The 27,999-nt window shown below is 50.1% G+C and overlaps 10 protein-coding genes across 10 annotated transcripts; 3 read left to right on the top strand and 7 right to left on the bottom strand.

Annotated features, from left to right (window-relative positions):
• BC939DRAFT_267411 (uncharacterized protein) lies at positions 1 to 867 on the top strand. Its single transcript, XM_051551109.1, has 2 exons — positions 1 to 346; positions 447 to 867. The coding sequence occupies exons 1-2, from the start codon at positions 133 to 135 to the stop codon at positions 692 to 694; spliced, it is 462 nt and encodes a 153-aa protein (XP_051409266.1). The 5' UTR covers positions 1 to 132; the 3' UTR covers positions 695 to 867.
• A 3,112-nt stretch (positions 868 to 3,979) lies between these two features.
• Positions 3,980 to 4,391, top strand: BC939DRAFT_460512 (uncharacterized protein). Its single transcript, XM_051556889.1, is given in 3 exon segments — positions 3,980 to 4,006; positions 4,025 to 4,253; positions 4,365 to 4,391. 2 exon segments carry the CDS (start codon positions 3,990 to 3,992, stop codon positions 4,242 to 4,244), a joined length of 237 nt encoding a protein of 78 aa, XP_051409265.1. The 5' UTR covers positions 3,980 to 3,989; the 3' UTR covers positions 4,245 to 4,253; positions 4,365 to 4,391.
• On the bottom strand, positions 4,315 to 6,530 carry BC939DRAFT_460510 (uncharacterized protein). Its single transcript, XM_051556888.1, has 7 exons — positions 6,258 to 6,530; positions 5,962 to 6,158; positions 5,785 to 5,861; positions 5,231 to 5,580; positions 4,992 to 5,116; positions 4,775 to 4,908; positions 4,315 to 4,669 (listed from the first exon to the last, which is right to left on the bottom strand). The coding sequence occupies exons 1-7, from the start codon at positions 6,414 to 6,416 to the stop codon at positions 4,464 to 4,466; spliced, it is 1,248 nt and encodes a 415-aa protein (XP_051409264.1). The 5' UTR covers positions 6,417 to 6,530; the 3' UTR covers positions 4,315 to 4,463.
• On the bottom strand, positions 6,531 to 7,548 carry BC939DRAFT_460504 (uncharacterized protein). The gene has a single exon (XM_051556886.1). The coding sequence runs from the start codon at positions 7,489 to 7,491 to the stop codon at positions 6,703 to 6,705; it is 789 nt and encodes a 262-aa protein (XP_051409263.1). The 5' UTR covers positions 7,492 to 7,548; the 3' UTR covers positions 6,531 to 6,702.
• Positions 7,549 to 8,127: 579 nt separating this feature from the next.
• Positions 8,128 to 10,645, bottom strand: BC939DRAFT_460499 (7-dehydrosterol-delta 7-reductase). The gene is made up of 4 exons (XM_051556885.1): positions 10,415 to 10,645; positions 9,585 to 9,895; positions 8,968 to 9,486; positions 8,128 to 8,842 (listed from the first exon to the last, which is right to left on the bottom strand). Exons 1-4 carry the CDS (start codon positions 10,509 to 10,511, stop codon positions 8,366 to 8,368), a joined length of 1,404 nt encoding a protein of 467 aa, XP_051409262.1. The 5' UTR covers positions 10,512 to 10,645; the 3' UTR covers positions 8,128 to 8,365.
• A 1,017-nt stretch (positions 10,646 to 11,662) lies between these two features.
• On the bottom strand, positions 11,663 to 13,798 carry BC939DRAFT_479705 (uncharacterized protein; the record flags this gene model as incomplete). The annotated part of the gene is made up of 3 exons (XM_051558872.1): positions 11,663 to 13,111; positions 13,215 to 13,285; positions 13,402 to 13,798. The coding sequence occupies 3 exons, from the start codon at positions 13,796 to 13,798 to the stop codon at positions 11,663 to 11,665; spliced, it is 1,917 nt and encodes a 638-aa protein (XP_051409261.1).
• A 1,039-nt stretch (positions 13,799 to 14,837) lies between these two features.
• Positions 14,838 to 15,834, bottom strand: BC939DRAFT_505860 (Alpha/Beta hydrolase protein; the record flags this gene model as incomplete). The annotated part of the gene is made up of 4 exons (XM_051560726.1): positions 14,838 to 15,036; positions 15,158 to 15,417; positions 15,607 to 15,731; positions 15,828 to 15,834. 4 exons carry the CDS (start codon positions 15,832 to 15,834, stop codon positions 14,838 to 14,840), a joined length of 591 nt encoding a protein of 196 aa, XP_051409260.1.
• An 844-nt stretch (positions 15,835 to 16,678) lies between these two features.
• On the bottom strand, positions 16,679 to 18,879 carry BC939DRAFT_531385 (uncharacterized protein; the record flags this gene model as incomplete). Its single annotated transcript, XM_051561608.1, has 3 exons — positions 16,679 to 18,229; positions 18,320 to 18,390; positions 18,474 to 18,879. The coding sequence occupies 3 exons, from the start codon at positions 18,877 to 18,879 to the stop codon at positions 16,679 to 16,681; spliced, it is 2,028 nt and encodes a 675-aa protein (XP_051409259.1).
• A 444-nt stretch (positions 18,880 to 19,323) lies between these two features.
• BC939DRAFT_267254 (uncharacterized protein) lies at positions 19,324 to 20,957 on the bottom strand. The gene is made up of 3 exons (XM_051551108.1): positions 20,769 to 20,957; positions 20,619 to 20,670; positions 19,324 to 20,530 (listed from the first exon to the last, which is right to left on the bottom strand). The coding sequence occupies exons 1-3, from the start codon at positions 20,859 to 20,861 to the stop codon at positions 19,365 to 19,367; spliced, it is 1,311 nt and encodes a 436-aa protein (XP_051409258.1). The 5' UTR covers positions 20,862 to 20,957; the 3' UTR covers positions 19,324 to 19,364.
• Positions 20,958 to 23,052: 2,095 nt separating this feature from the next.
• BC939DRAFT_267215 (uncharacterized protein) lies at positions 23,053 to 27,847 on the top strand. Its single transcript, XM_051551107.1, has 3 exons — positions 23,053 to 24,613; positions 24,738 to 24,931; positions 25,031 to 27,847. Exons 1-3 carry the CDS (start codon positions 23,265 to 23,267, stop codon positions 27,661 to 27,663), a joined length of 4,176 nt encoding a protein of 1,391 aa, XP_051409257.1. The 5' UTR covers positions 23,053 to 23,264; the 3' UTR covers positions 27,664 to 27,847.
• The last annotated feature ends 152 nt before the right edge of the window (positions 27,848 to 27,999 follow it).

Genomic DNA, 27,999 nt, shown 5'->3' with positions numbered 1-27,999 from the left:
GAGGCTCGACAAGCGTTTGCAGCGTATTTACAACAGAGAGGGTGGTCTGTAGAAGTGTGCCCGACCGAGGCGGATCTCAAAATTGCGCAAGACTGTTTGCCCGGAGACGTTGTCCTATCGCGAGACAGTGATATGCTCCTTTACCAACACATTTCGATCATCTGGCGACCAATATCAAGAGGACGCATCCTTGCGTACAACGTCCCCGATGTCCTGACTACTCTTGGAATCAACAGGACGCAACTCATAGTCTTGGGTGTGGTCTCATCGAACGACTACAACGCCAACGTTCCTTCATTGGGATGTGTAACGAATTTCAGTATCATTAAGCAGTTAAAGGGAGAGGGTAATGTTTAGCGTTCAACCGAAAGACTCTAGCGTGTTCTTGTAAACAAATTCCAACTCTAACTGTGTTGCTGCTGCCTGCCTTTTAATTCTAGATCCAGCTGAGATGGTGCAAGAGTACCTGTCGAACAGTCGTGTCATTCTCAAAAACGACAAGAAATTGACCTTTGCGACCTCTCTACAGGTGTTTGTGCACCATAAGCAGACACCATTGCAGCATGTGCAGCAAGCTCAGTCCCACCAGATGCTGCAATACGAGGAACTTTGGTCTACGTTTCGCCGTCTGCAAATAGAATGCATTGACAATGGGAAAGAACGGCGCGATAACATTCAAGCCAGGAAACGGTAAAAAATTTTACTCCTGTAGTCTTCATTCTTCTGCCTTCGCTTGAATGCGTCCATTACTAACTCTAGTCTACGTACTATGGCAATGCATCTAGTGAGACGCATGATAATGAATCCCAAAGGCACAAGTCTTCACAAACATTCAACCGCTACCGCACAATTGATCGACCTGAACATCCGCCTTCGACACATCCTCAGCCCGCGGCTACACCCCCGCTTTTGACACTTACGCAACTCACGGAAGCACCTTCACCCTCAACATTTCCTCAACCTGCGGTAGCGCCCACGTCTTCGACACTTCATCAAGCGGTTTCACAGCAAGAAAAACCTCGTCATCGCCCACGGTATTCTATGAAGGTGCGGACTCGCAAGATACAACACGACTTACCAGAGTCAATGACACAATACCAATGGAAGCCCTGGAAGACAACTCCGATGGCACCGTCCGCGCCAGTGATTCCTCCACAGAATACGACGCAACCTGAACCAGCAACCGCCAAGAAAGTTAAGTCAGTTGACGAGATGAACAAGGCTGACTTCACGCGTGCTCTTGACTGGGAGCATCCAACAGTTACACTTGATGTTGGGACTTTATCCGCGAATGTCAGAAGAGCTGAAGACTTGAGCCCTGATGAAGCTTCTGAAGTACTCCGATGCCTCCGGGAAGCCATCCGCCTTGCAGCCGGTACAAAACACACTTGCCAACAGCTCCTTGGTCGGTTCATCGAGTGTGTCTCTGATCCAGCCATCTTTAAGGAAACGGATAGGGATTTGTTGGATCTCATCTGCCCGCGCATACCGGGTACGAATAAGGACAATGATGGTGATAAGGATAGTGATAAGGATGATGATAAGGATGGTGATAAGGATGGCGAAGAGCAGGAGGACATAGATTCGGAGATCGACAAGGAGCAGGAGGATAGAGACGCAGATTCGGAGGTCGATAAGGACGATCATCAAAGGTTCCTTGGGATATTAACAACATATGTGTATTCGGGCATCATCCCTAGCGGCAAAACGAAGAGTATACAGTGCACGCGGAGGTTCATCGATCGAGCGCAGGAGCTACACTTACTGGAACGAAAAGATGCTGCTATCATCAACACGAGAATGCCATACCCGGGGTCAGTCATACTGCGAAGCATAATCGCGCAGCTGTCGGTTGATCTCAAGCGATTGTACGGAAAAGGCTGCAAGGAACTCCATAAAAAGGTAAATGTGAGAAGGAAAGAGTAAGGGATGCCGGAGTGGCGATGTTGGACATAGACAATGAATGACTGAGAGTGAAGGTATTCTGTGGCGAAATGGGGAGAAAGAAAGAGAGAAAAAAGAGAGGGGGGAACAACATATGTACATGTACATACAAGGGACACAAGGTTCAAGGTTACAAGGTTCTATTCCACTAACTCGAACCTTACACACGGCAACTTTAAAACAGCTCAAGAAACAACTGGTCAAAGGGCTCTTGCCGGCTGGGACATGCATTGACATTCGTGGCGACGTCTCTGCGGTCGAGAACTTTTACCGTCTGAACCCGCTGACCAAGAACCCTCGGAAGTTAATGGCGTGTACGCCTTCCGCGCAGCCGTTCGTCGCGTTCACGGAACTGGAATTGATTTCAATCTTTTGGAAGAGCGACACACTCAAGGCGAAGCTGCAGAGTCTTCATGGAGCCAAGGACTATCGTCCTGCGTTGTCTGACATGTCGTACTGGCTGGCCAACCAAGCACCAGGCTACCTCCTCACGACACTCATCACCGACGTAGGACTGGGTCATAAAAAGCGTCGCATGCCCAGAATCAGCAAATCATTCAACAACCTCGCGACACCTTCACTTGCAGAGATCAAAGAGCACCTGAGAATCATTCAGAACGAGGATTTCGACCCCCGCACTTATAAGGAACGCGGTTACGTTATTCGCGGATCTATTCGGACCGATGGCTTTCGTCTCCAGTTAACGGCATTCAAGCTGAAGGAGCTTCTCTCGGTTCGGTACAGGCGGCATCCCACGGACATATTGCCTTCTCGGATTACGTCCACTGTGGGTGGAGTCGACTACTACCTAACTGAGGTTCGGAACGTTGTCAAGACGAAGCAGGATGTTGCAGTTCTTTGGGACTGTGAACCAGAGAAAATCAAGATATTAGGTCTCGATCTTGGTCAAGCGTTTGTGGTTGGAGCGAGCGCTCTATTGCCTGAGAAGACCTTAGATGACATGAAAAAATCCGTCAGCCTCGAAAATGGAAAGCCACGCAGCGACAGTTATAATCCAGAGCAAGCATGTGTTACAGGAGCGAGTATGCCGAGATCCAAGGAGAGCTTCCATCAACAGAACAGTGCCGTCGGTACCGAACAACCTGACAATGACAATGACACCGAGGCTTCCGCCCGCAGCTCCCAGGTCTTTTACAACCTAGCTGTAAAGCAGAAGGCCGTATACCAACCAACATTCAAGTTTCGACGTTGGTTAGAAGAACGCAAACGGTCGATCCCGCTAGGCGCAGCAAAATCTATCAGCAACATCGAAAGCGAGCTACCAGCCCTTCGCGGAAAGGATGCCAGCGTTGAAAAGTACGTCGCGGGATTAGCAGGCGTCAAGGAGCAGCTCCACGAGTTCTACAACAAAAGCGCCACATTCAAAAAGCACCAGTGGGATGCCAGAAAAGCTAGAGAGGCAGAATTCGACATCATCGCAGATCGCCTGCTCAATATGGTTGGAGGATCGCTTGGTAGACAGCGAGATGAAGAGGACAAGGTTGTAATCGGCATTGGTCTAGGCAAGTTTTCATCCACGGGACGACTTTCCTCGTTACATGAGTCCTTCCAATCGTACTTTGTTCAAAGGGTTAGTGCTTCATTGCAAGACATTCGATTTCTTTTTTTTTTTTTTTTTTTAAAAAAAAAAAAAAAAAAAAAAAAAAAAAAGCTACTGATGACGCTAATGAGGCGCCTTACGTTCTGTGTCCGTTAGGCAAGGGCGCTCGGGTATATTGTCGTGGGCGTCAATGAGTACTACACGTCAAAGAAGTGTCCGATGTGCGAGGAGTTTGTCGGCCAGGTTCAAATACGTCGGCTGTATTGCAAGACTTGCAAGACATACATGCACCGCGATATCATGGCGGGCCACAATATTTGCAACGTTATTCAAGGGCACTTGCTTCAGCAACAGAGGCCACTCTATCTTCAGCCTGTAGATGAGAATGGTAGATATCCTTGGATGGAAGCTACACAGACAGTAACCGATAGCGCGAGCACCAGTAGCAGCAGCATCAATAGTAACAGTAGCACTAGCAGCATCAATGGTAACAGTAGCACTAGCAGCACCAATAGCACCAGTAGTACTAGCAGCACCAGTAGTACTAGCAGCACCAGCGCCAGCAAGGGCAGTGTGGCCCGAAAGAGGACAGCATCAACCGCGGCTGCAGAACAAGAAGGAGCTCCAAGGCGCAAGCGTGCGGCCAATGCGGCATCAGGGCAGGAATCGGCAACTAGCCAGGCCCCAGGAAGTGCCTAAACCCCATCTCAACCATATATGTGTTCGCAAGCACATTTAAAAATGATCGGTAGGTGTAATTTATATCCTAAAGCTGCATAATTCTGTTATTGCACGCCGAAATTCTTTTACTGCATGTATTTGCTTATGCTCACCAAAAAAATTCTATGGCGTCGCGTAGTTGGTGCGTTTTTAATGCTCCAACGGAAATTAAAATCTGTTCTAGGGCGGCACTGAGCCATTTAATCTACAGCGACGTTTTTCGTTGCATGGCCTGGGTTTACTTGATACGGGTAGCCTCGACCTGTGCAGCTGTAACATCCGCCAGGCGGGTAATCAGAGTCTCGTAGAAATCGATGCCCTCCAAGAAAATATCCTCGTGCATGCGCTCGTCGTGATCGTGGAGCAGCAAGGGCGTGTTCTTAAGGTAGGAGACACCCAATGCTGGGATACCGACTTCACGGAGGTAGCGCGAGTCGGTTGCCGCTATCGACATTCAAGGAGATAAAAAAAAGTGGATTGATCAGTTCTTTGCGCTATTACAGGACAAAGTAAAAACTCATCAGACCGATTTGGTGATATATCATATACCTGGGAAGATCTCAGTCTCGTACTCGACGTTCATTCCCTTGCAGGCGTCGCTGAAAACGGTCCACCAAATGTTGGACTCATCAATGGCGGTGAGTGTGTTGTCAAAGTGTCCGTTCACAAATCCCATCGTCACGCTATAAGACAATGAGTTGTTAACGCGGTTAGTTGCTACTCTAGAAATAAAATGCGAATAGACTCAGGCTGACAGATCACATACCCTGGCTGAGAGTGGACGAATCCCTCGATTTTGGCCTGAAACTCCTTCATGTCGAAGAAGGGGCTAACACGGATATCGAATCCGCAGGTAGCCTCCATGGGGATAACATTGTACTGGATGCCGCTCTACATGATGACATAGAACACAAAACAAAGCAACTGAGTGCAAGCAATAGAAAAAAAAAAGCAGATGCAGCTCCATTTTTCATCAAAGGAAAATTGCTCGAAGGTGCATTTTACCTGCAAGAAAGTAAGGTTGATCGTGGTCACGTCTCCAAGGGTGTAACGCGTGCCATTGTGGTGCAATCCAACCTCGAGCAGCTTCTCCTGTTCATTGCGCAGGTTCATAAACTTCTCGATAACCTTGAGTAGCTTGCTCGGTGCGGTCTCCTGAATGAACTGTGATCCGTGACCAGTAGGTCCAGTGGCGGTAATCTTGATCCACCAGGGCATGCGCTCGCCGTAAAAGACCTTGAGTGCATCCTTGGGCGAAGCAATACCCTCGTCCAGGGCAAAGGCAACATTGAGCTTCTTGAATTCTTCGTGATGAACGAGCAGCTTCATGCCCTCGACGCCTCCGACTTCCTCCTCTGTTGTAGTTTGGTTAAATGGAACGGGAAGAAGGGCCGTTTAGTTAGTTCGGTGAACACAAAACATGACCAAAAGGAGCAACATTTTTTTTCCAATATCTCCCACGCTTTGCTGCTATCCATGCATCCCGCAAGAGGTGAAGGTTGTACAAGGACAAGGCTGCGCTGCGCATAATACGCTGTGATGGAGGACTATATACTTGCCTGGGACCCAAGTGAGGTGGATAGTTCGAAGCGGCTTCTTTCCGGCAGCTCTGTAGCGGCGGATGACTTCCAGGTAGCTGCATGATAAAAAGCACGCAATTGAGGCCGACAAAGACATATGTTAGTGAATCATAACAACATGAGCTACATTATCTTCCAGATACAAGCACCGCGTACCTGATGCCGACACACTTCATGTCCTGGGCGCCACGGGCATAGATGAATCCGTCCACCTTGTTGGCCGCAAAAGCGTCCTGGGTCCACATCTCAGGGAAGACGGGCACCACATCTGTATGGCTGTTGAGCAGGAGCGAGGGCAGGCTGGGGTCGGTGCCCTCAACGGTCATGATCACCGTGGGCTTGCCCTTGACGCACTACATTTCCGCATGCAATAAGGAAAAACGTGAGTGAGTAAACAAGCTCATGGAGGGATGCAGTCGGTTCCTCTCATTCCGAATCGAGCACAGTGGTACCTCGACGACTTTGTATGGAATGCCAATCTCCTCAGCCTCGCGGATTAGGAAAGCGGTGCTTCCTACATAGTCGGGGTTGGGCTGGACGGTCTTGATGCGCAGATACTCGCGGAAGCGGGTGACTGCAGGGTGCTCGTTTGTGGTGTCGTTGGAGGCCATTGTGCTTTCAGGGATGCGGAATCGGGATGTTGTAGACGAAGACAAGGGGTGGGGGAGAATGAGAATGAAGAAAAGAAGGTTGCGCCATCGCCGCTTCCAACCGTTATTTGGTGGGGGCCCACTCGCTCCCCGTTGGAGGTACAAAGTGCCCCGTCCTAGGCATATAACAGCTAGCCGCTACAGGCGGCATATTTTTTATTCGATAAACGCGGGCACGACTACGATATGTACATTATTGCATCAACTGGATAGCCCTCCGATGGAGCCCAGCTACGCCCTCAGCGTATTACAACTTGGACGCCGCGGCATAGTTATTCACAATGTCGTGGATGTTGGCGTTGTTGTAGATCGTAACCATCGACTTGGAAACCGGGTTCACCTCGATCTTCTGCGGTTTGATCCCCTCGACCTCTACACTGTCTGATGTGCCGACCAGTCGCATGCTCTGGGCCACGGTCGCCACGCTGACCGTCGTCAACTTTTCCGACACGAACTCGAGCAATGGCACAGCCCTGTCGAGTACCCACTCTGCATATCGCGATCCTGACTCACGAGGCTCGACTACTTTCAAGTACGCCGGATGGAAGATGCTCACTCTCTCGAATCCAATCTCGGCCAGTGCCTTCTCGGTCTCGCCCTTGGTCTTTGTGTATAAAAAGAACGAGTTCGCATTGGCATTGGCGGAGGAGCAGTAAAGGAAATGAACCTTTGACTTTCCGGTCTCGGGGTCCTTGGGTGCCTTCTCGTGAATGTACCGAGCCGAGTCAAGGACGTATTGTTGGTCGATCTTCTTGAATGCCGCAGCGGATCCTGCGAGTGCTCGGGTGGTGGCGAGTGAGCAATAGACCACCTGGGGCAAGTCGTCCGTGGGGAATGTGGAGGCGATGTTCTCAAAGTCAACGGTCTTTTGGTCGAGGACTGAGGTGTTGGTGAAGCTGTCGTCGGTGGTGACGGGTCTGCGGCCGAGGGTGAGGACGCGGGTGAAGGCATTGGAGGCGAGGGCGTCACGGACGAGGCACTTGCCGACGGCTCCTGTGCCACCGAAAATCAGACAGGAGTTCTTTGGGATGGACATGGTTGGTATGCTGGTGTTGTTGGTTGTTGGTTGTTGGTTGTTGGTTGTTGGCGGTTGAAGTCGAAGCTGAATGAGTCGAGGGATGGAATGAGCAAAGAAAAAGAAAGAAGAATGGAGGAGGATCAGCAGAAGCCTAAGGACGAAAGATGTTCCAAGCAAGGCGGTCTTATGGCAGCCTCGTTTCTCGATCGGTTCCAGAAAGCACAAACCAGACACTGACGGACTATCCGCATGCGATCCGCATCCACATCCACATGCAAAACAAATAAATAAAAAAAAGCGATCGGGGACGGTGCCCAATAATGCCGAAAGGATGACTGAACGGTTACGCGTCTGCTCTTACTCTGCACATTCCCATCTCATCCTTGGGCTTCCTTGCGTCTTTTTTTCCTTTTTTTTTTATGGGCATAACGCATAACTATCCCGTTCGTGCGTCAACAACATTCTCGAAAAATAGGAGAACGAATACACCTCGGCCTGCCTCGCTTGTGTTTAGCCCAATCGTGATGACATGTTCGTGCATTTCTGAACCCGGGCGCACAAAAGATTCAGTGCGCAAATGCATGTCGTACCAGCATCAAAAGAGACAAGCGGCTGTCTTTCCTTCTTTATTTCATACTCCACTTTTTTTTCGCAGATACTTCGACCCCCAACGAGACGGATTCTCCAAGGCGAAAAGTCGAGTGGAGATAAAGAAAAAAGATAGCACAGGAAAGGCTTTCTAAATGAGAAGTATATTATATTTTATTTTATTTTATTTTTTTCTTTATTGAACAAAAGCAATGACAAAATGGATGTGTATATAACAAGACGGAAAAGAAAACAAAGAGCATGGTAGTCTAGAGAGTATACTGTCCCTGATCCTGCAATCCGCCTAGTAGATATAGGGGATCAGCTTGTATGGGACGATCCTCTCGTACTCCTCCCAGTACTTGCCGTACTTGCCTCTGCAGCGGGTATGGTCGCGCTGGATGCGGTGCAACAACAAGATGGTCATGTAGATGATGTAGAAGTAAGGCAACAGGTGCTGGACGCCGCAGGTCATACACATCGCCAAGGAGATCAACAAATCACCGACATAGTTGAAGTGGCGAGAGAGACCCCAGTAACCCGAGCAGAGCAGGAGCGACTTGTGGGTCTTACCGTCCGAGGTCACGAACGAGGTGCGGATCACCTTCGCAGGCTTGCCCCAGACCTTGCACTCGCCATTGGTCGAGCGCACAATGTCCTTCTGGTGGTTGACGGAACGGAAAATGAAATATCCGGTGAAGCCCACGGCGGCGATGAAAGCGAACTGGATAGGAGTCAAGTCGACAGTGTTGCGAAGAAGGTAGTGGGACTGGAGAGTGTACTGTGGAGGTTGAAGAAGAATACACAGCGCAGTTGTAGTGGTCAATAACGAGCACCATTATCATTCAAACAATACGAGAACAATACATCGATCCAAAGAATATTGCGTAACAAAAGGACACTTACCAACCAGGGCAGCCAGACGGAATCACCCCAGGCGAGGTAGAATCCAAAGTGGTCGTGGGCGATATCGATGGTGCGGAGGTACCAGTCCTCGTTGTAGAAAAAGTCGAGGACATAGGTGGCGTGGAGGACGTTCAACAGGATCATCGAGTTCGTAACATAGCCGATCTTCTGGTACTGAGCAGCCGCAAAGGACAAGTTGATCATAGTCCAGGCGACGATTCCGGGGCGACCGTTGTGGAAGAGCTTGAAGTCAAAGTACTTTCCGAAACGGGGGTTGAACTCGATACCCATGAGGAGATCGTAGATGAACGAGCCCGAGAATTTGCGATCGGCGGGGTGAGAGGGGAAGACGTAGGCCTTGAAGAAGCAGAAGAAGGTCAGGAAGTATCCGTACAGGTTGGCAGCGAACAAGAGACCGCCCCAGTTGTCATGGATAATCGAGAGCTTCCACCAGCCAAAGTACAAACCGCCAGCGGCGTACAAGGCATGCGAGATGATCCAGGCCAAGAGTCCGTTGACCTGCAATGGGTGATCAATTTAGTCGAAAGAGCTTTGTGTTAGTAACCGCGTTAAAAAGAAAAACGTGCATGTCCCAGAAATAGCTTTGTGGTATGTACCTTGTAAGGGAGAAGGTGTCCGGCAGGGGTACGCTGGCCGTATCCGATCGCGGCGGGCAAGAAGGCGTAGAGGACAGCCTGGAAGAGCAACCAGGAGAAGAAGAGGCGGGTGGCATAGGGCGAGTATCTTGGCATCTCACGGATCAGGAGGGTCTTGAGGGCCACGAGATGATCAGGGGCGTTGTAAACCTCGAGGGCGGGTGCAGACATGGCGCAGTTGTAGCCGTTGCAGGAGATGTATGTGTACAACACCCAGAGAGGTGAGAAGACCAAGATGCCGAGCGAGACCAAGATGGTGCCAAAAGAGACATCTACCAGAGACGAGTCAGTCAATAAACAAGATGGAAGATGAGAATCAATCTGGGACTGAAGGCAGCAAGGTAGGGAAGCAGCGAAGCAGGACAATAGGGACAGAAAAGTATCTTTTGCAAAGCAGAGTTCAAGACTGGGCTGCTTCCCGGGCTATTTGCTGTCGCAAATCGAAAATGTCCAGAGGCGCGCGTCTGTGCAATAATGAAATGTGAATTGCATTTTGGGGAGGGACGATGTGAGCGCGGCCCTGTGGCGTTCCAATGATTCGCGCTGCTCAACCCAGCCCTCGCCGAGCTTGAGCTGAAAAGTGATTCCTGGCATCGCCCTGAAGAGATGAGATGAGGATGGGACAAGAGACAGGCGCGTCGAGTACGAGCACGAGCTCCAAGAGGTCGAATCCTGTGCTGCTCTTGAGGCCCCTTTGCTTCCTGGGAATGGCACATTCTGCTGCTGCGTGTGTGTGCATGTGTATGTGTGAGAAAGAAGAGCAACACTAGAAATAGAGTGGAAATTGTTACCTCGATCGCGACCCCAGGTTTTGCCAACCTGGGCGACAACTTTCTTCTCGGTCTTGATTTCGTGGACGGTCGTCGTCTTCCTCTGCTGCACTGCCATTGCTGTAATGCTGCTGGTGGTGCTGCTGGAAGGGGGAGGAGAAGAGGAAAGAGGGAGATGGGATGAGAAGAAAGAAGAGAAAGAAAGAAAGAAAGAAAAGAAAAGAAGGAAAAGAAGAGAGGATGGAAGAAAAGTATAAAAAAAGATGGGGAGCGAGAGGAGAGAGCAAGAGGCGGGGACCTAATGATAACAATACACCATGGCTCCAGGTCGCTGCTTCCCGTCCATCCAGAGAATCCCACGGATTAGACCAGGGTGGACAAGAAAGCATCATTCGTGTGGCAGGGATGGGTGGAGATCGGCTCCTTCACAACACAAAATGCACCAAACAGGAAGGGAAGATAAGGCAACTCTATTGGGAATAGACTAGCGCTTCTTCGAACGGTCCCCTTCGAATCCGACCAAGCTTTGTACTCAACGTTCCCCCGGTCAATCTCGACGTGCCGACCGCAATGTGAAATATGAATCAAGGGTTCGCTGCTACCGAAGAATCACCTCCTGTCCCCCACTTTAAAGCAAGTGTGCGCCCACTTCTCTCGTTTTCTGTACACCGGCATTTCCCCCTCGTTGTCCACACATTCACCATCCATATCTGATCCATCCGTACCTGTCATGTAAGGAAAAAAAATGTTCACACCCCTGCGACACTTTAGATCTGGCGCCCCAGCGACGTGGATATTTTTTTTTATTTTTACAAACACAGGAGAAACAGGTAAACTACGGCCGATCGAGCCTATGTGTCCTCCATATCCTGCAGAGAAAGAGGGAAAGTATGCCCACTCGAGTAGAGCTATCCGTAGTCTACTCCTGTTTGTGCTGCTATTTGGTCCTCGAGTGATCTGATCAGGGAATGAGGAATCTGATTGGTCGACGCGATCATCATTCCATTTTTTTTTCTTAACCGGTCCCATTCCACTGTTTCGCCCACAGGGCAGACCCAGGGCCCAGGAAGAAGTTCTTGCGAAAATCAGCTGTTGGCGATTCACCGCAGAAACCCATTAGTCTGTACGTGAACAAAGGCAAGCTCAACCTCAGGCAACAACACGTATGGATTCCATCCATCTATCTAGAATAGAAGGATATATATAAAAATAACCACTCATGCTTTATCTATTTACAAAATATATATTTATAATTATATACCGGATCCCTTAGGGCCAGACAGTCTCCGCAACAGTCTCCCAGAGCTTATCACGATGCCTGGCAGTCTGGGAGGTGTAGTCCAGACGGTGTGCAGCGATATATCTCGCAGGGTTATACTCCAGCGGCGTCGTATCCCCCTCACTATACATCTCGATCATCGGAATCTGGCAAGTGGTCTCGTACGGCAAAGGCTTCATCAACGGGACAACGCCCGAGCTTTCATAGCTATCAAAAAGATCCGACAGCTTCAGGACCGACGCACCTGCGTACGAAAACATGGACAGGTCCTTCTTGGTATAACCTCCAACCGCGATGGCCTTGACTCCATGCCTGCGCACCATCAGTTCCGAGAACATACCGCAGGCAGACCCACATCCACCGTCCGTCAAGATCACGATATTGGAGGCAACACCAGTCCAGGGGTAGGTTATGTTTTCGTTCACAATTTGTGGGTCGAAATCTAGGTAGAGCAAGTCTGTGTATGAGGCCAAACGTCCGTTGACGGTCGAATTAAATGGGTTCTTGAAAATGTTAGTCGTGAAGGGCTGGAATGATGTCTTGTCCGCTAGCTCTCTGGGATTGAAGTACGTCTGGACTGTCGGATTTGCAATGTCCACGTCTGCCATGGCTTCAGCTGCTGCGTTGACACGGTATCGGGCTAGGTGTGCACTGGTTCGCTTGTTCTTCGTTGGGAAGAACATGCTGACGAGGATGTTGGCAAAGGCGATACTTCCACCATCATTGTTGCTGGTGTCGATGATCAAATGGGTGGCACCCAAACCGGCAAGATTGGACAACCATTTCTGGATTTTTGGGATCTCAATCTTGTACTTGAGTTCCATCGTCGGCAAAACGAAGACACCTACATGGGGCTGGGACTTGAGCTGATACACGGCCGTGACTCCGCCATCGACGAACGTCGCGTTGGGGAAGTCTTTGTCAGAATTAGACAGCTCATTCATGGGACCCAGCTGGAACACTTCTTGCTGCAACTTGAGTCGTTCTTGAGCGTGGACCTCCCTCACCTCGGTAGTGGGTTCCTGGGTGCTTGAACGACCGGGAACGAATGGCTTGGGTTTAGAAGCGAGGCAGATATTTTGGTAGAAGCTGGCCTGGTCTGTAAAATCGTTGACACCAGAGCCCTTGGCAGCACTCCAATGGCCGCGATATTCCACGGCTTCCTTGCCATTGCATTGGATACGGTAGTCGATATAATCGGCATCGGGAAGAGCAGTTGTCGAACTGAAAATTCCAATTTTTTCACTCCATTTCTGAGTGCTTTCCTTGTACTCTTGGGAAGTGAGTGCATAATTAAACCGCACAGCAGCATCCTTGGAAAGACCTGCGTTCTTGTCGGTATACGCCTGGATATACGGCTGTGCATCTTCACCGTTGATTTGAACGACCTCACAATCGGTGTAACCGTTCCCAGAATTGTCTTTGTACACGCGAATGGCCTAACATTCATAAAGAGGCTATAATGAGCAAAGCTATTTCTGAAGGGGAAAAAAAAAAAAAAAAAAAAAAAAAGTTGCCAGTTCATTTGATCGACCTCCTTACCTGGCGGCCATCGATCACAGGCGCGTAGAGCCACAGCGGCTGGGTGAATTTGAAAGCACTGTAGCAGTCCGCTATATAAATATAACCGTGAAAGTCCATAGTCTGTCCGTCAGTACGACATTTTTTTTTCCTTCCCACTTAAACGCTTACAGAAACGAAAACTAATGATGTTACAAAAGATACTTACGTTCATAGGAGAAATGAGCATCGTTCACCGAGTTGGCCAACATGGTCAGCTTTTTATGGAATGCAAAATCGCTCGCATGTGAGTCCTGTCGAATCCTGTGCAGCTGATCCAGAACATCTACAGGTGCGCTGGTGAATGGTGGCGCAAGATTCGGCGTCAGGGCGGCGTCCCTGAAGATCCAGAAATCGTTGTATAGCGTCTGAAGCGTATTCAAGGTCTCCGTTGCGTTATTGAGATCGTATATGAAGGAGTTGTAACAATCAGAGACGTGCTTGACTCTAATCTGGTCCTCGGAAAGGGCTGCGAGGACAGCGCAGTCGTCCTGCATGAGGGGTGCAGCGCAAGCCAATGCCGCCAGAGTGGCAGAAAGGATCAGGGACTTGAGTAGTCTTGCCATGACGCGGATGAAATGACAAAAAAGACGTGTGGAGGGGAGAGGGCGATGGGTTGGAGAAAATGGAGGGCGCCTGTTCACCGGCTCCTTTTTAAGGCGTTGCGTGTACGATGCATGGCCCATAGCTGTCCAAACAAGGGCTCAGCGCAGGGCTGGACCGTTCCATTCGGGTTGTTTTCTACCGCGTGAATCTTTTCAGAAAATGAACAGGGTGAACAGCCATGCACAACAACGATCCTGCCAAACCTTATTTCTCGGTCGGACAGCTATCAGAATGGATCTAGACATCTGCTGCTCCTCGGCCTTTTTGCTTAAATCCGCGGAACTCGAAACTGTCGATGCTCTGTACGATCTGAATGCTCTCTTTTTCAAAATATCCGCAGATATAAACAAAAAAAAACAAAAAAGCCTGAGGACTCAGAGGTCCACCATATATTAATAAGCCAAATAGGTTTTGACCACATGCAGAATGAAGCGGGCGCAAGATGTAGAAAATCTATCAGCTTTTCCGCATGTATTTATATTCCTACTCGTCCAAAGATGTAAACGGAAGGTTCAAGCACTCTACTGCACGCGATTGGAACTTTTACGTGATCCGAGTCCTTTGCAGTTGCTGCATCTTACGCACCAATAGACTATACACGATCTTGGTCCTTTTTCTCCTCGGGAGGACCTTCTTGCCCAAGTCGGTTTGGCCCCCTGCCTTGTTCAACTTAACAATTCAATGCCGGACCAACCAAAAAAATAAAAAAAAAGGCCTCATCGAACTAGAAATGAGTGGTCCGAGAAACAACATACATTAGTACATATCAATTCTGTAAAATAAAAAAGGCTCCTTCTATCCATACATCCATACATCCAGCAGTCTAGTCTAGCATTCTAGCATTATCCAATAGAGCAACTGTAACTTGCGCACACTGTATCCTCGTTTAGGTCTTTTGGTCTAAAGCCAACCAATCTGTCGAGTCTCAAGCCAAAACCTGTGTAGTTTCAGACAATCGCCTTTATTATTTTGCATAAGCGACCGTGTCTAGGATATCCGCTACTGCTGCAGCTTCTCAAACTTCGCAGCAATAGCGCAACCAATCTCGGTCATCGGACCAGGCTTGTCTATCTCCATATGGTCGTACTCCACCTTGTGAACCTCAATGTCACCCTGAGCAAAAGGTGTCCACTCTGCAGGATCCGCCGCTTCGACAGTATCATCCACACCAGCCGTCACGCGGAAGAAGAACACGTCGCTATAGGTTGAAGGCGCGTATCCACCGCGGAGCTTGGAGTTGTTCAGTCCAACTACCTTCACTATGTCCCAAATCTCATTTAATGTCTCCTTGTGCATGAAGCAAGCAATGCTCCAAATACTGCACTCCGTCATCATCGCTAACAGCCGCTTGCGTAGCCCTGCCGTTAGTTGGAGCCGAGTCCATCAAGACCAGCATGTTGACCTTCTCTCCCGTCTTCTCGGGATCCGCTGCCATGCTGTGAGTTACATTATCGCCGAAGGACCAGCCGAAGAGGTGATAGGGCCCATGAGGCTGGACGCGGCGGACCTGATAGATATAATCCTGTATCATCTCCTTGATCGTCTCTGCCATCTTTCCGTGTCCACCAAGACCACGTGCCTACAGACCATACAGGCGCTGCTCTGGGTGCAGATGCTCTGAGAAACCCAAGTAGCCCCAGCTAAGACCAAGACCAGGGTGGATGCAGAACAGAGGAGCCAGACAACCGTCGGGTTTGAGCGGCGGCAGCACACTAAAGGTGCCGTCTTGGCTAGCTTCCTTCTGCGACAATTGCTGGGCTAACCCTACAATCATAAAAGCTCCGAACAAGGCGCGCAATGTCAACTCGAAACCCAGGCTGGAGCGAATAGTGTTGATCAGACGTACGCCCAACGTAGAGTGGCCACCGAGCGCGAAGAAGTTGTCGTGGCGACCTATACGATCGAGGTTGAGCGGCTCTGCTCAAGCCGCAGCAAGAGTTTTCTCAGTCTTGCCCACAGGCGCTTCGCACTCCTGAGTGGCGCAGGTACAGCCCATGATTATCTGACCACCACTATTGGCAACAACGGGGACGACTGACGCAGTATTAGCGTGAATTTCAGGGTTTGATGTGGTCTGTGAATGTGCGTTCTCTGAACACCTTTTTTTTTTTTTTTTAAGCGATGGATGCTCTACTTAAAGGTAGAGCCAAAGTTGCTTCAGTGACATAAGCTCCGTCTTTGCTGTTGGAACCGAAGATGCTGCATGTAGCGCATGCGACACCAGTCTTGTTCCTAAAAACCCGCAAAAATAGCCCGCTTGCTTAGTTTACAGTTTACGAGGGAGATTCCCGCAGATGTCTGCCGTTGCGAATGGGCTTGCGCGTTTGTGTCCGTGTGGTCTGTGTCACTTGTACAGTACATGGGGCGCAAATGCCTCATGTCACTCGACTTTAGACGTACTCTTCGAACTTGTTGTCGGTCGGGAAAAGTATGAGCTCTCTTTCTTGCATGAGACACCTGCTATTCTTAAGGAATATCCTTCCATAGAATAATGCGCTTTCCCAATTCTTTGTCCAATCGTGTAGGAATGGAAGTGGTCTTCGAAGTTAAAGTGACCCTGAACTCCTGTAAACGTTCCTCGCTTGATGTATCCGGTGCAAAGGATTGTAATAAATAACGAGGAGTGAGAGACTACGGTCTGAAGGCGAGAGCGAAGAGATTGAGCGTGGTGGGGATGAACTGCGATGGGTAAAGGCAGCAGCTGATTCGTGCTCCGCCATCATTTCTGTGTAACTCAATTGCCATTTAAGCGTGCATGCCACCAGTTCCTGAGAATAATACACCAAGAAACGACTACGAATCATAAAAGCGTGTTTATAGCCTTGCGGACTATCTTCAACCTACGAATCAGTGGCCCAAGCAGTCCGTGCGACCTGGTCCCACAGCGCATCTCGCCTCCGCGCCGTGTCGACCCCTAAATCCAAATGCTCATCGGCCTTGGCGCTCTCTGCATCGTACTCCAATGGCACCCCTCTGTCCACCCGACGGCCCATTTCCTCGGGCAAACCCTCGACCCAACCCTTTGATCTGCCATACCGATAGACCTCCAGGATCGGGACCGTGGCCCGCCCTCGATAAGGTAACTGTTTTATCGGCGACGCAACATTGACCGATTCAAATGTATTATGGATTTGATCCAAAGTCGTCAAGGCTCCACCCGCAAACGAGAACATGGAAAGAGCTTCGCCCTGATGACCGCCCACAGCGATCCCGGTGACGTTATACTTGGCTCGCATGAGGTGGCAAGTCAACGCACAGGCGGAGCCACATCGACCGTCACTCAGGATGAGGATCTTGGAGGGGTCGTTCGTCCAGGCATAAGAATGGGTGTCCGCGACGCGTGAGATATTCGTAGGATTCAGTGTCAATAATGGAGAATAAAGTGCTGACCTCCCATTTCGAATCTGCGGGACGGGATGGTGGAAGAGATTGTACGTATAAGAACGCTCAGTCTTGAAGTCGAAATAGAAATAAGGATTAAAGAACGATGGCACCTTCGCCCCTGTCAATAGTCCGCTTGCGCGTTGGACCATTGAGCTGACGCGGGTGTCGCTCACGAACGATTTTTCGAGTGGATCGGGCTCATGTGCGGATGATTTCGCCTTCCTCATCTTCCGGGGGAAGAAGAGTTCCGTCAGTAGGGACGCAAAATCGACAAAACCACCCATGTTGCCTTGTAGGTCGAGGATGATATGGGTGACATTCAGCCGGTGCAGAGTGTCGAGACCGAGCTTGATAACACTCATTTCCGAATTCGTGGTCTCATGCGTGAACACGACCATGATACCAACGTGGGGCAGGCTCTTAAGACGATAGAAGCTGGTTCCGTTGCCTGAGATAATGAACTCGGCGTCTCGCAACACTTCAGAAGGCGTGTTATGGCTTGAGATGCTCCGCTTCGGGAACGGTACCTTGTGTTCCATCGCAGGAGGAAGAGAACGCTCGCCCCGTTGAGACTTAATCGAACGACGAGGCTTGACAGATGGGAACCGCAGGCACACCGCGTGTACATACGAGGTCGTGTCACGAAAGGCGCTTATTATTTGAGGTTGGATCAGCCATTCCTCCTGCAACCGCACCGTTCTGGTGCCTCTATCCCCGGTCGACCTGTTGTTGTTGTCGGGGCACTGAAGTTCATACTCTACAAACTCCTGCTCAGGCAGATTATATCGCTCGCTAAACACTCCAGAACTGAGTGTGAAGGACTGAGTCCTAGGGTCGAATGTTTGAGAGGCTAGAGCAAAGTTCATGCGGACCCCGCTGTCCTTGGAGTACGGAGCGTATTTATCTGCCCAGCGTTGCATGTATTTCAAACCAGGAAGACCATTGATTGTTATTGCACTACAGTCCTCGAGACCTCTACCGCGCTCATCCCTAAAGACACGCAAGGACTATTGAGAAGATATAGAGTAAGGGGAGGGATAATGTCGGCCTTTTGCTGTATATGAACTACCACATCCGATGCTTCGCCCACACCTTACCTGCTGGCCTTTGGCAACAGGCGCGTAAAGACGGAGGGATTGGCTAAAAGAGTAGGCTGAGTAGCAATCAGCTAAGGATTTGGTATATACTATCAGCACATCTTCGTAAATGAGTTCTGGATTCTGCCCGCGACAATGATTCAACATAACTTACGAGAGTAGACAGCATGGGGGTCATTGAGTTTCCAGATAGCGGTCATGATAGCTGAATGGAGATCAAAGTCAGTTTGATATCTGGTCATGCGGATCATCCCCAGTTCTTTCATAATATCCACAGGAGGTGAGGTAAACGGTTCCGGTAGCCTTGGCGTTAAAGCTGCATCTCGGAAGATATAAAAATCTCGAAAGAGGGTATCCAAGACACTCAGGGTGGATGAAGAGATAGTGCTGTCGTATGGAATGTTGCGGTAGCAATTGGCGACATCTTTGTAGCTGATGCGGGTCCCGTTGAGTGCTGCAAGGGTGCTGCAGGGATCAGATGCGTCCGCGACGGGCACTGCAGATGCGATCGTGGAGAAGAAATGGAAGGCGAGACCAAACGTATAAAGAGTGGTGGGCATCATTCGGATGGTTAAATTGAAATGAAAAGAAGTGTGTATCGCGTAGCTGTTGACGTATAGTTCACGATATGGATTTTTATTAATAATGACTCAAAAGTCGTGCGTTAAAGGGAGCGGCAGCTCCGCTTTATAAGCTCCAGGTTACCGCATACAAGGCCGCAACCAGGCCCGGGCACATTTGGGACGAGAGAGCAACCATTCATTCTCTGGTCACGGAGTAAAGTTGCTATCTCGGAGAAACATACTGGTGGCTAGGAGGGCTCCTATTGTTACGCGTCGTTGGTCTCGGCAGGGGGGGGGCACACAATGAGGGTCGTAGCCTATCTATATCTCCCTGCCTGTCCCTAGCCATTGACGTGTTTGAAACAAAAGGTACGACAACCTCGACTCCCTTATATGGCACCGAAGCAAACAAGACAATTCCGCTCCGCTCATAAGCAACAATAACACAGTTTGCATAGCTTTGACGGATGCATTGACATACTTTATTTCCAATTATATGGTGGTGTTTGCGGAGTTGAAGGCCTTGAGTTCAGTAGGCCATCATCGTCTGTGTACTCCCTCATGCCAGGCACAAAACTGCCCGATGTGGTGCGATGAGGATGCGAGTTTGGTAGTATTGCGCCTATGGTGTCATAGTCGCCCGTATTAAGGACGACTGTAGTTTCGGACCCTGATGTGGAGGCCCTATTTCTAGGGTCGTAGACTAAGTGTCGTGGCGCGTGGGTGGCAGAGATCTCTCCACCGGGATAGTAAGTATATGCATGAGGGGTGAGGACCACTGGACTGGTTGGGGTCATAACCGGAATGAATGCGTTCGAAAAGTGCGTTGTCGTTGGTATCAATGGTGCTGCCTTGTATGATGTTGATACGAACAGCGGGTTGGGGAGATTTGAAGGTGAATATGCCGGAGCCTTCATATGGGATGAGTAATGGGCTGACTGCGAGCCCTGGTGTATGCTCTGCTTGTAAAGAAGGCCCATGGCAATCGCGTCTTGGGGATCGCGTCTAGAGTAGGGGAATCCAGATGGCAGGACCTGTGGGTTGCGTGTTTGTGAGTCGTTGGAACGATAGTGCTTATAGGCACCCATATCCGTCTTGTCGACGTTCGTATTTGGATTATTGGTACCCTCTGCCTGGTTTGTGATCCTCTGCTGCGCCAGTGTCTCGTACTTCACTTTGTCGCTTTTTCTCTTCATACACAGGTAAATGAGCCCAGATAAGGCGATCATAAAGAGTGCGCCAAATGTTCCCCCCATGATGGCTGGCAGGTTTGTTGAGGATGACGAAGGAATTGGCGGTGAAGACGATGTCGAGGTCGCCGATGTGCCCGTGCTAGAGATAGTTTCGGGCGTATTCGCATAGTATGCTGGGGCAGCATACGATTGTACCCATTGGCGCCTCGTCAAATCAAAGATGATTGGTGTAGCGGACACAGTACCGACGCCGTCATAGCCTCCCCATGCCAGGAACTGATCGCCTATAATAATGCACGCCATGTAAAGCCTTGGACTCGAGCTGACTCCCTGGGTCCAATTTCCCGAGAGCACGTCCAGTATGTACAAAGAGCCGGTAAAGTCGCTAGTACCACTCGAGGTTGGCTTGGGAGGCACCCTGCCTCCAAAGACGACGATAGTTTTGCCATCCTCACCTAGACGATTAAACTGTAACAGTTAGCGAGGAACACGTATCCTTTTCCGCGCCATTGCTAGGCTTGCTATAGAGCCATGATCACGTACTGGCAGCCATGCAGTGATCGCTTCTTGGAGAAGGATATTCGCCAGTCGTGGTCTAGACAATAGGAAGCATAGATATACGTTCTTAGCGGACTTCGAAACTCAGCATGATTCTCAAGAAATTTGAGATGTTAATAGAATAGCTTTACGCACAAAGTTGGACCATATTCTATTGGCAGGAATGTACTCATTGAGGTAGGTTTCTGGTATCCATATCATATATTCCGTGAAGCCGCCCATATACATTATGGATTTTCTGAGGCTGTTGTAAACCGCCCCTGCATAGAGGCGCGTGGGGAGGATGTATGGCTCAATCGGGTACGACTGTATGCTATTGTTTCGGGGGCTGTAAACATCCATGTTGGTCCCTCCATTGATGTAGACTAAACCCGTCTCGGGGTCAACCACGGTGCGGATACCTTCTAATAGCTCTTGAGGGGAGAGGGCCGTGGATATTATCCAGACATTCTCCAGGATGCTGTACTTACTCACAGCGAGGCCGGTGTTGGTGCTGACGAATGTAATAAGGGTCTGGTTATCCGGAGTGGCAATGCCGTTCAGGAGGTTGTATGAAGCGCCATCAGCGAGCGCCTTCCACGGCGGAGAGGTGACCGTCCAGTTCGTCGACAGATCTAGAGCGTAGAGCTGGGGTGATACGAAAATGTCCTTGTTGTCGCTTGTGTATTTGCCGCCCTGCACATAAAGATATCGACCGGCGCGCATGAAGGCCATTTCCTGAACAGGCGAGGGGCCTCGTTGCGCACGGATTGTGGCCGGGAGGAGTACCACGAGCAGGAGTGCGAGGAGTCCGGCGAAGGCTGCAGTAAACATCTGTATCCTTGGTGTTCGCCGTGGGATACTGGGACACGTGCACCCGGGGTGTGCCATAGCGCGATGAGTGAAAGAATGCGGCGGTCCAGACTGGTTCAGTATGGAAGAATGAATGAGAAGAAATGGTGAAGAGAAGGAATGAATGTCTTTTTTTTTCAGAATGGCAGGGGAGGATGCACAACACACCACCAACATTACTGCAATAACCCATTCCGTGCACTGGTCGATATCTTTCCAAGGAAAAGACACATGTAACCATGGCAATGGCGTAAAGGTGACAGTGCGGAGTCTGGGACATATTGCAGCAAAAGTATACAGAGTATGCATGCTCATAAAAGGCAGCCCCGAGTTGGGTGCCTGTCCGCTCAAATTGTGCGAATTGACGGCTGTTCTTTCCTGCGAGCCCAGGGATTATGCAGGGTCTGGACTATGGAGGTGTCTATGAGGACGGGACCAGATAAGGAGGGTATACAAGGGTGAAGCATGTGCGTCTCTCCCTCCATCTCGTTCTACACGCTGTGTGTGTTTTGTGTGTCGAAATGCTCGACAGTCGTTCGCTCATCATAGCCCTTGTGGATAAACACCATGGCTGTGCACGACAGTGGCCGCCATAGGGCCGCCGTCTGATTGGGGTCTCTTGTGTCGGCCTAGAAGCGCTCCAAGCGGCGTTGTTTCAGATCCCATAGAACAAGCCACAGCATAGCCCAGGAACAAGGTCCAAGTGATGAACACAGAAGACCGCCCCTGTTATCGCTTTGGATGACTGTGGCTGGTCCAGAAAGAGCCTTGACTGCTTGCTGGATTGCTCTTTCTTTTTTGAATGATATCATTGCCAACTGTCAAAGGACAGCCCAGACGACCTGTAAAGCTGGAAATACCACTGCCCATCGAGCTCCATCACAAGCTGCAGTAGTTGTCATCCTCGTAATTATCGATAGCAGTTGAACACTCATGCCCTCGTTCTTCATCATGCTATCATGCTATCATGCTACCATGCCTTTTGATTAGATGGATTACAGCCGTCAATCCAAGAAAACAAAAATAATGCCTGCTTGAAATAAGGTATTAAAGTCTGACTGTACCCCATGGACAAGGAGGTTGCAGCTTTTTGCTTTTTGCTTGTCCATCTCGCTCCTACTCCATCGCAATCGTCCCCCTCTTTCCTTCATGCTACCATCTTGGCATCCTGACTTCCATTCCCGCTTGATTCCTACAAGAGTGTCTAACTAAACACCATCCTTATCCCGTGCCCTTATTGTGGCTCCCCAAACAAGCGTCTCATCTCCGGTTCCTGACCCTGCCTCTTCGTCCCTGCCTTCGCCTCCAATTCCAACACCCACCTCTCCCCTCCTTTTCGTTTTTATCTCCCTTCTCCTCCTACACCCTTCATCCATCCCCCTTCTTGCGCCTTTTTATCCAACAGCAATTGCTGTCAAAGCATCGTAATCCTTTGCCATCCATAACGCGCTCCTCTACTCCCGTTCCTGTTTCTCTGTCCTTGCACTTTATCTGCCTGAACTGGACTGAGACGCCGAAGTGACATATCTTCAACCAAGTCCTACACTGCTCTCGCCATGTCAGACTACACTTCGCGCGAAAAGAGTCTGGTACCGACCTTCAATGGTCTCATGGCCCAGATAGGCCTCAGTGTAGGCGTCAGCCTCGTGTGTCTCGGCTTCTTCGAATACAACCGCCGCAAAAAAACTCTCGAGTACCTCTACTCGCCCAGATGTCGCCTCCGCGTGTAAGCGGTTGCCCCTGTTCCCCATGGACCCATGGATTGTCATGGCCTGGCCCTCTTACTGACACCACTCCTTTATGCGTTTTATCAGCGATCCGTCCCCACCGGTATCGCGCAAATTTCTAGGCTGGATCGTACCGACAATACGAATTTCTGAAGAGTTCTATATCAACAACGTCGGTCTGGACGCGGTCATGTATCTACGGTTCCTCAAGATGTGTTTACAGTTCTGCATCTTCAATGGGTTCGTTGTCGGTATCATCCTGTTGCCGATCCACTACACAGCCGGCGGCAAGCAAACCGAGGTGCCTCGACTGAGTATCTCCAATGTCCCAACCAATTCAAACCTTCTCTGGGCTCATGTCTTCCTCACATATCTTATCACAATCAGTTGGATGTTCCTCCTCTTCAAGAATTACTGGCAGTGGATGGATCTTCGGCGGGAATATACCCTTCAGCGCATCAGGCAGGGCGAGATTGCTGAGCGATCTATCTTTATCAGTCGACTACCCTCCAACCTGCGATCGGACGCAGCGCTCAGACAGTACTTTGAATCCCTCAAGATGGGCCCTGTCGAGTCGGCAACAGTAGTCCAGCATTGCGGTCGCCTTAGCCAAAACATCGATAGGAGGGAGAGCACACTCAACCGACTCGAAGCGGCACATATCGAACTCGCTCGCTCATTCCTCGAAAATGCCAAGGCTGGTCGAGCTTCTGTGAACTCTACGGATTCAAATACAGAAGCGCTTTCGGACAAGTCTCTGACTGTGTCTAATGCCGCCGCCACACTGGATAATGCAACTCTTCGTCAAATCGCCCAGGATCTCTACAAGGACAAGAAGTTGTACACCAAATACCGGAAATCGATATTTGCAAAAAAGCGCGAGACCGTACGTCAAAGTGCTGACCTAATAGACAAAGAGACAACAGCCGCTAAACAAGTACTGGACCAGGGCGCAAGTGCAAATCAGGTTGCCTGTCGTTCGGAAATTATCGATATTCAGGGCGATCAGGAACCAGAATCAGATGCCGCCGCCTGTAGCCCAACCTTCACCATCTGGCATATCCTCGCAACGTGCAATCGGCAGAGTTTGGATGCGTTTCAGCCTACACGATCGGAGAAGCGGTTCAAGGGCGGCAGCCGTGTTGATTGTATCAACTACTTTGTGAAAAAATACAACCGCCTGGATAAGAAAGTCGAGGAGCTGCGTGATGGCTCGTTACGGTTCAAGTCGACTTCTTTCGGCTTTGTCACATTTAAGCACCATCTGTCCGCGCAACTTTGTGCTCAGAGCAAGATTGACTCCAGACCACAGGGGCTGAGCGTTTATCTAGCCATGGAGCCGAGGGATGTGCTGTGGAGCAACCTAACTGCCAGTTTCAGAAACCGATTCACACGCTCTGTAGCTGTCAATCTGAGCATATGGTACACAGCCGGAACGATTGTTGCAGATGCATGTTGCAGTTGTATTTTGATACAGCTTTTTTTATGCCCGCATACTAACCATTCGTTTGTTTTTTTATGGAAATTCGCCAAACGCACCACTCAGGGTCATTACCATTTTCTGGATCTTCCCCACATCCTCGTTTTTGCTCTTGACATCGCTCTCGGCACTTTCGGAACGATTCCACTTTCTTCGACCTATCCTCGATGCATCGCCACTGATCCAGTCGCTGCTGCAGAACGTGTTGCCCATCGTATTCGTTACCATCTTCCTGGCACTCGCACCTGTGATCATCTTAGGTAAGGGCACTGGCATTGCCTGAAGACGAAGCACATGCCTTCAACACTCCACATACAGATATAATTAACGGATTGGGATTCTTTGTTTTGACTTGATAGCCATCTCAAAGCAAGAGCTTCCAGTCTCACACTCTGAACTTGAAGGGAAGGTGTTGCGACGTTATTACCACTTCTTGATATTCAACGTCCTCTTCGTCTTCATGATTGGAACCGCCATCCTCAAATCAATCATCGAGCTGATTCAAGCACCCACCAATATCTTCACTATGCTGGCCAAGGTTTTGCCGTCAGGATCGACCTTCTTCGTCTTTTACATTGTCTTCAACACCTGCACCCACTTCCTAGAACTGCTTCAAGTGTGGGCGCAGCTCGTCATCCACATCATTGTCACTGCGCGGAAGTTCACTCGCACACCACGGTCGCTTCAACGGGCCACTACGCCGTGGTGTTTCCAGTACTATTACTACTATCCACAGAACATTCTCGCCTTCGTGATCACACTCATTTATTCGATCATCAGCCCGCTCATCCTCTTGGCTGCCATCTTCTTCTTCGGGACCGCGCTTGTGATCTTCAAGTACCAGCTCGCGTACTGCTATGTCCGCAAGTACGAAAACAGTGGACGATATTTCAGACACGTCTTCCAGTATACCTCTGATGGTCTGATCATCTTCCAGCTCACGATGATGGGCGTCCTCTGGTTGAACGAAGCGCTCGTTGGAGGATTCTTTATTGTGGCTCTCCTCGGGTTCACTATCTACTTCAAGGTTTTATGCGGAGATCTCTTCAGATCTCGAACAAAGTTCCTGCCCTTGGACACTGGCCTTCGGAATTTTGACGGTGCCGAGTCGGTCCACGCTGACCCCGAACAGGATCTCTACGCTGCCAGCTCTATTTCGACACAGTCAGGTGAGTTTACATCTGGACTACGCAGGCGTCAAACGGGGGCCAATGCAAAAGCGGCAGAAGCTTCGATCCATACCGTTTCTTCAGCCAGTCAGGATGACCATGGAATGTCCAATGGCAGCGCAACAAGTCTCGGACAGCCAAAGACGTTCTCTCGACTGCGTGTTACTGCAGGGTACAAAAAACTGGTCCAAAGCGAATCAACCGAGGACATTCCGAAGGAGCAACAGGCAGATCGCCCAGTCTCAGATGCCGTCGAGGGAGGGGCAGCGGATGACAAAGAAGAGTTGCGCCAATCAGTCGATCACCATGGGACACCATCCAACGATATCGACCCTAGTTCGTATACCGAAGCCGCTGATGAGAACAAGGTGGAGCAGCGTAGTGGCGAGAGCGAGGACACTGTTCCGCCTTCGACCTTGGTTGTCCCTGAAGAAACTGCCACATATGGAGACGGATTTCTGTCCGGTGATGGCTATTTCATCGACTCAATGGGGCCACCCCCAGTGCATCCATACCCTAGCACTGCTTCGCATTTTGAGCATACATCGTCGAAGCTCGTCTACCAAGACCGGATATCGGAGTTCGAGACATACATGCACCCGGCGCTTCTTAGACCATTGAATCGCAAGATGTGGCTGCCGAAGAACCCGCTTTATGAACATTGGGATCTGGATGACACGATCGAGATTGACTTTGCACTAAACAGCTCACCAACCAGCGGTAAAGTCCAGTTCCGAGCACAGGCGACGGATGGCGTCATGCAAAGCCCCCGAATCGATCACGAAAGACAACCACAAAGACGCGACACAAGCGGATCGAACTTTGATGGTGCGACTGATGCTCCTGTCTCTTCTTCCAACTGGCAAGGATGTTTGGCAGACTCGAACTCAGGTCCAGGCGCTAGTCAATGGGCAGACAAGGAGAATTCGGCTCATGACGAGCCCGCGTACACAGGAGCATCGAGGATAGGGACAGATATGTCTGAAGGACCGAACGCTACTAGCGCTGCTAAACCATCTCGGCCGCCTCTGATGCAGTGCACATCGATGGCAAGCGCTCCTGAGCCTTCCACTGCGTCTATTCATGCCTCACTTGCAGAATTTTCACGCCAAGGCCTTCCCATCAGGCGACGCCAATCCTTACCGTCGGAGACAGTCGCGACCGCTTCGCAGAGCCCTCTTGCTTCCCCTCTGAGCATGAATCCTGCACCGACACGAGCCATCGAATTCCAGGGTTCGCGACCTTCACAGCGACCAACCTTGAGCCCTCAAGTACCTGGTGCTCCTCCAGCCCGGGCTACAACGTTCGGTGCTACGCTGCCCAGTCGCTACAGCGTTGCAGTTCATCCACAGAACATTTATTCATCCTCCGGCATTAACACTGTCTCTGGTAACTCGATCCGGAAAACTGAGCCCAAGACCACACGCGGGTTCTTTAATATGTTGTTCGGGAACTACGGCGATGAGGACCTTCAGGACGACGACGAACCCGAGAGTCAGCGCTTTGGCTACGAGACCAGCGGTATCTGGCGTAGGAGACGCGGTGCTCCTGATGATGACGATGATGATGATGACGAGGAGGCGGACTCGGATCGTGCTAGTGATCGGCATCAAGCTGGCACAGATAGTGCGGCCGATAGAGCGGTGGCGGCAGCAGCTGGTGAAGGTCACGACGCAATAGGACTTGAAGAACTGCAACTGGAACAGCCCTCGCATCTGGACTTGTCGGAGTCCTTGACCGTACCGAACAATGAGGGGCATCGATCTGGGAGCTTCGTACAAAGGACGATGAATTTTTTGCGGGAACCGGAGAAACAGCAGTAGTAGAACTCGGTTCCTGAGAAGGGCACTTCATACATATATATAGCACAATATCGCATAGACAACCCCCGCCCATTTCACAATGTACTTGTATATCTATCTTCCTCCTTTCTCCGTTAGAAAATATTTATAATATGGGATGTCGTACACATACAATGGATGACTCTAAAAGAAAAAAGAAAAAAAGGTATGGCGCATCCTCGTCCTTTTCTTTCTTCCCCCACAATCTCTTGTCTTCTCTTTACAACTACTGCCGCCGACATGGCCAGCGATATCGCCGAGCCACCCTCACAGGCCTCTCGTGTCGGATCCTCCCCTTCCTCGCCTCTCAAATAGTCG

This window comes from Gamsiella multidivaricata (assembly GCF_025024155.1).
Source record: "Gamsiella multidivaricata strain RSA 2152 chromosome Unknown BC939scaffold_62, whole genome shotgun sequence".
Classification (NCBI taxonomy): Eukaryota; Fungi; Mortierellomycota; class Mortierellomycetes; order Mortierellales; family Mortierellaceae; genus Gamsiella; species Gamsiella multidivaricata.
The sequence above is the reverse complement of the archived record's forward strand: the minus strand, read 5'-3'. Positions and strand labels throughout refer to the sequence as shown.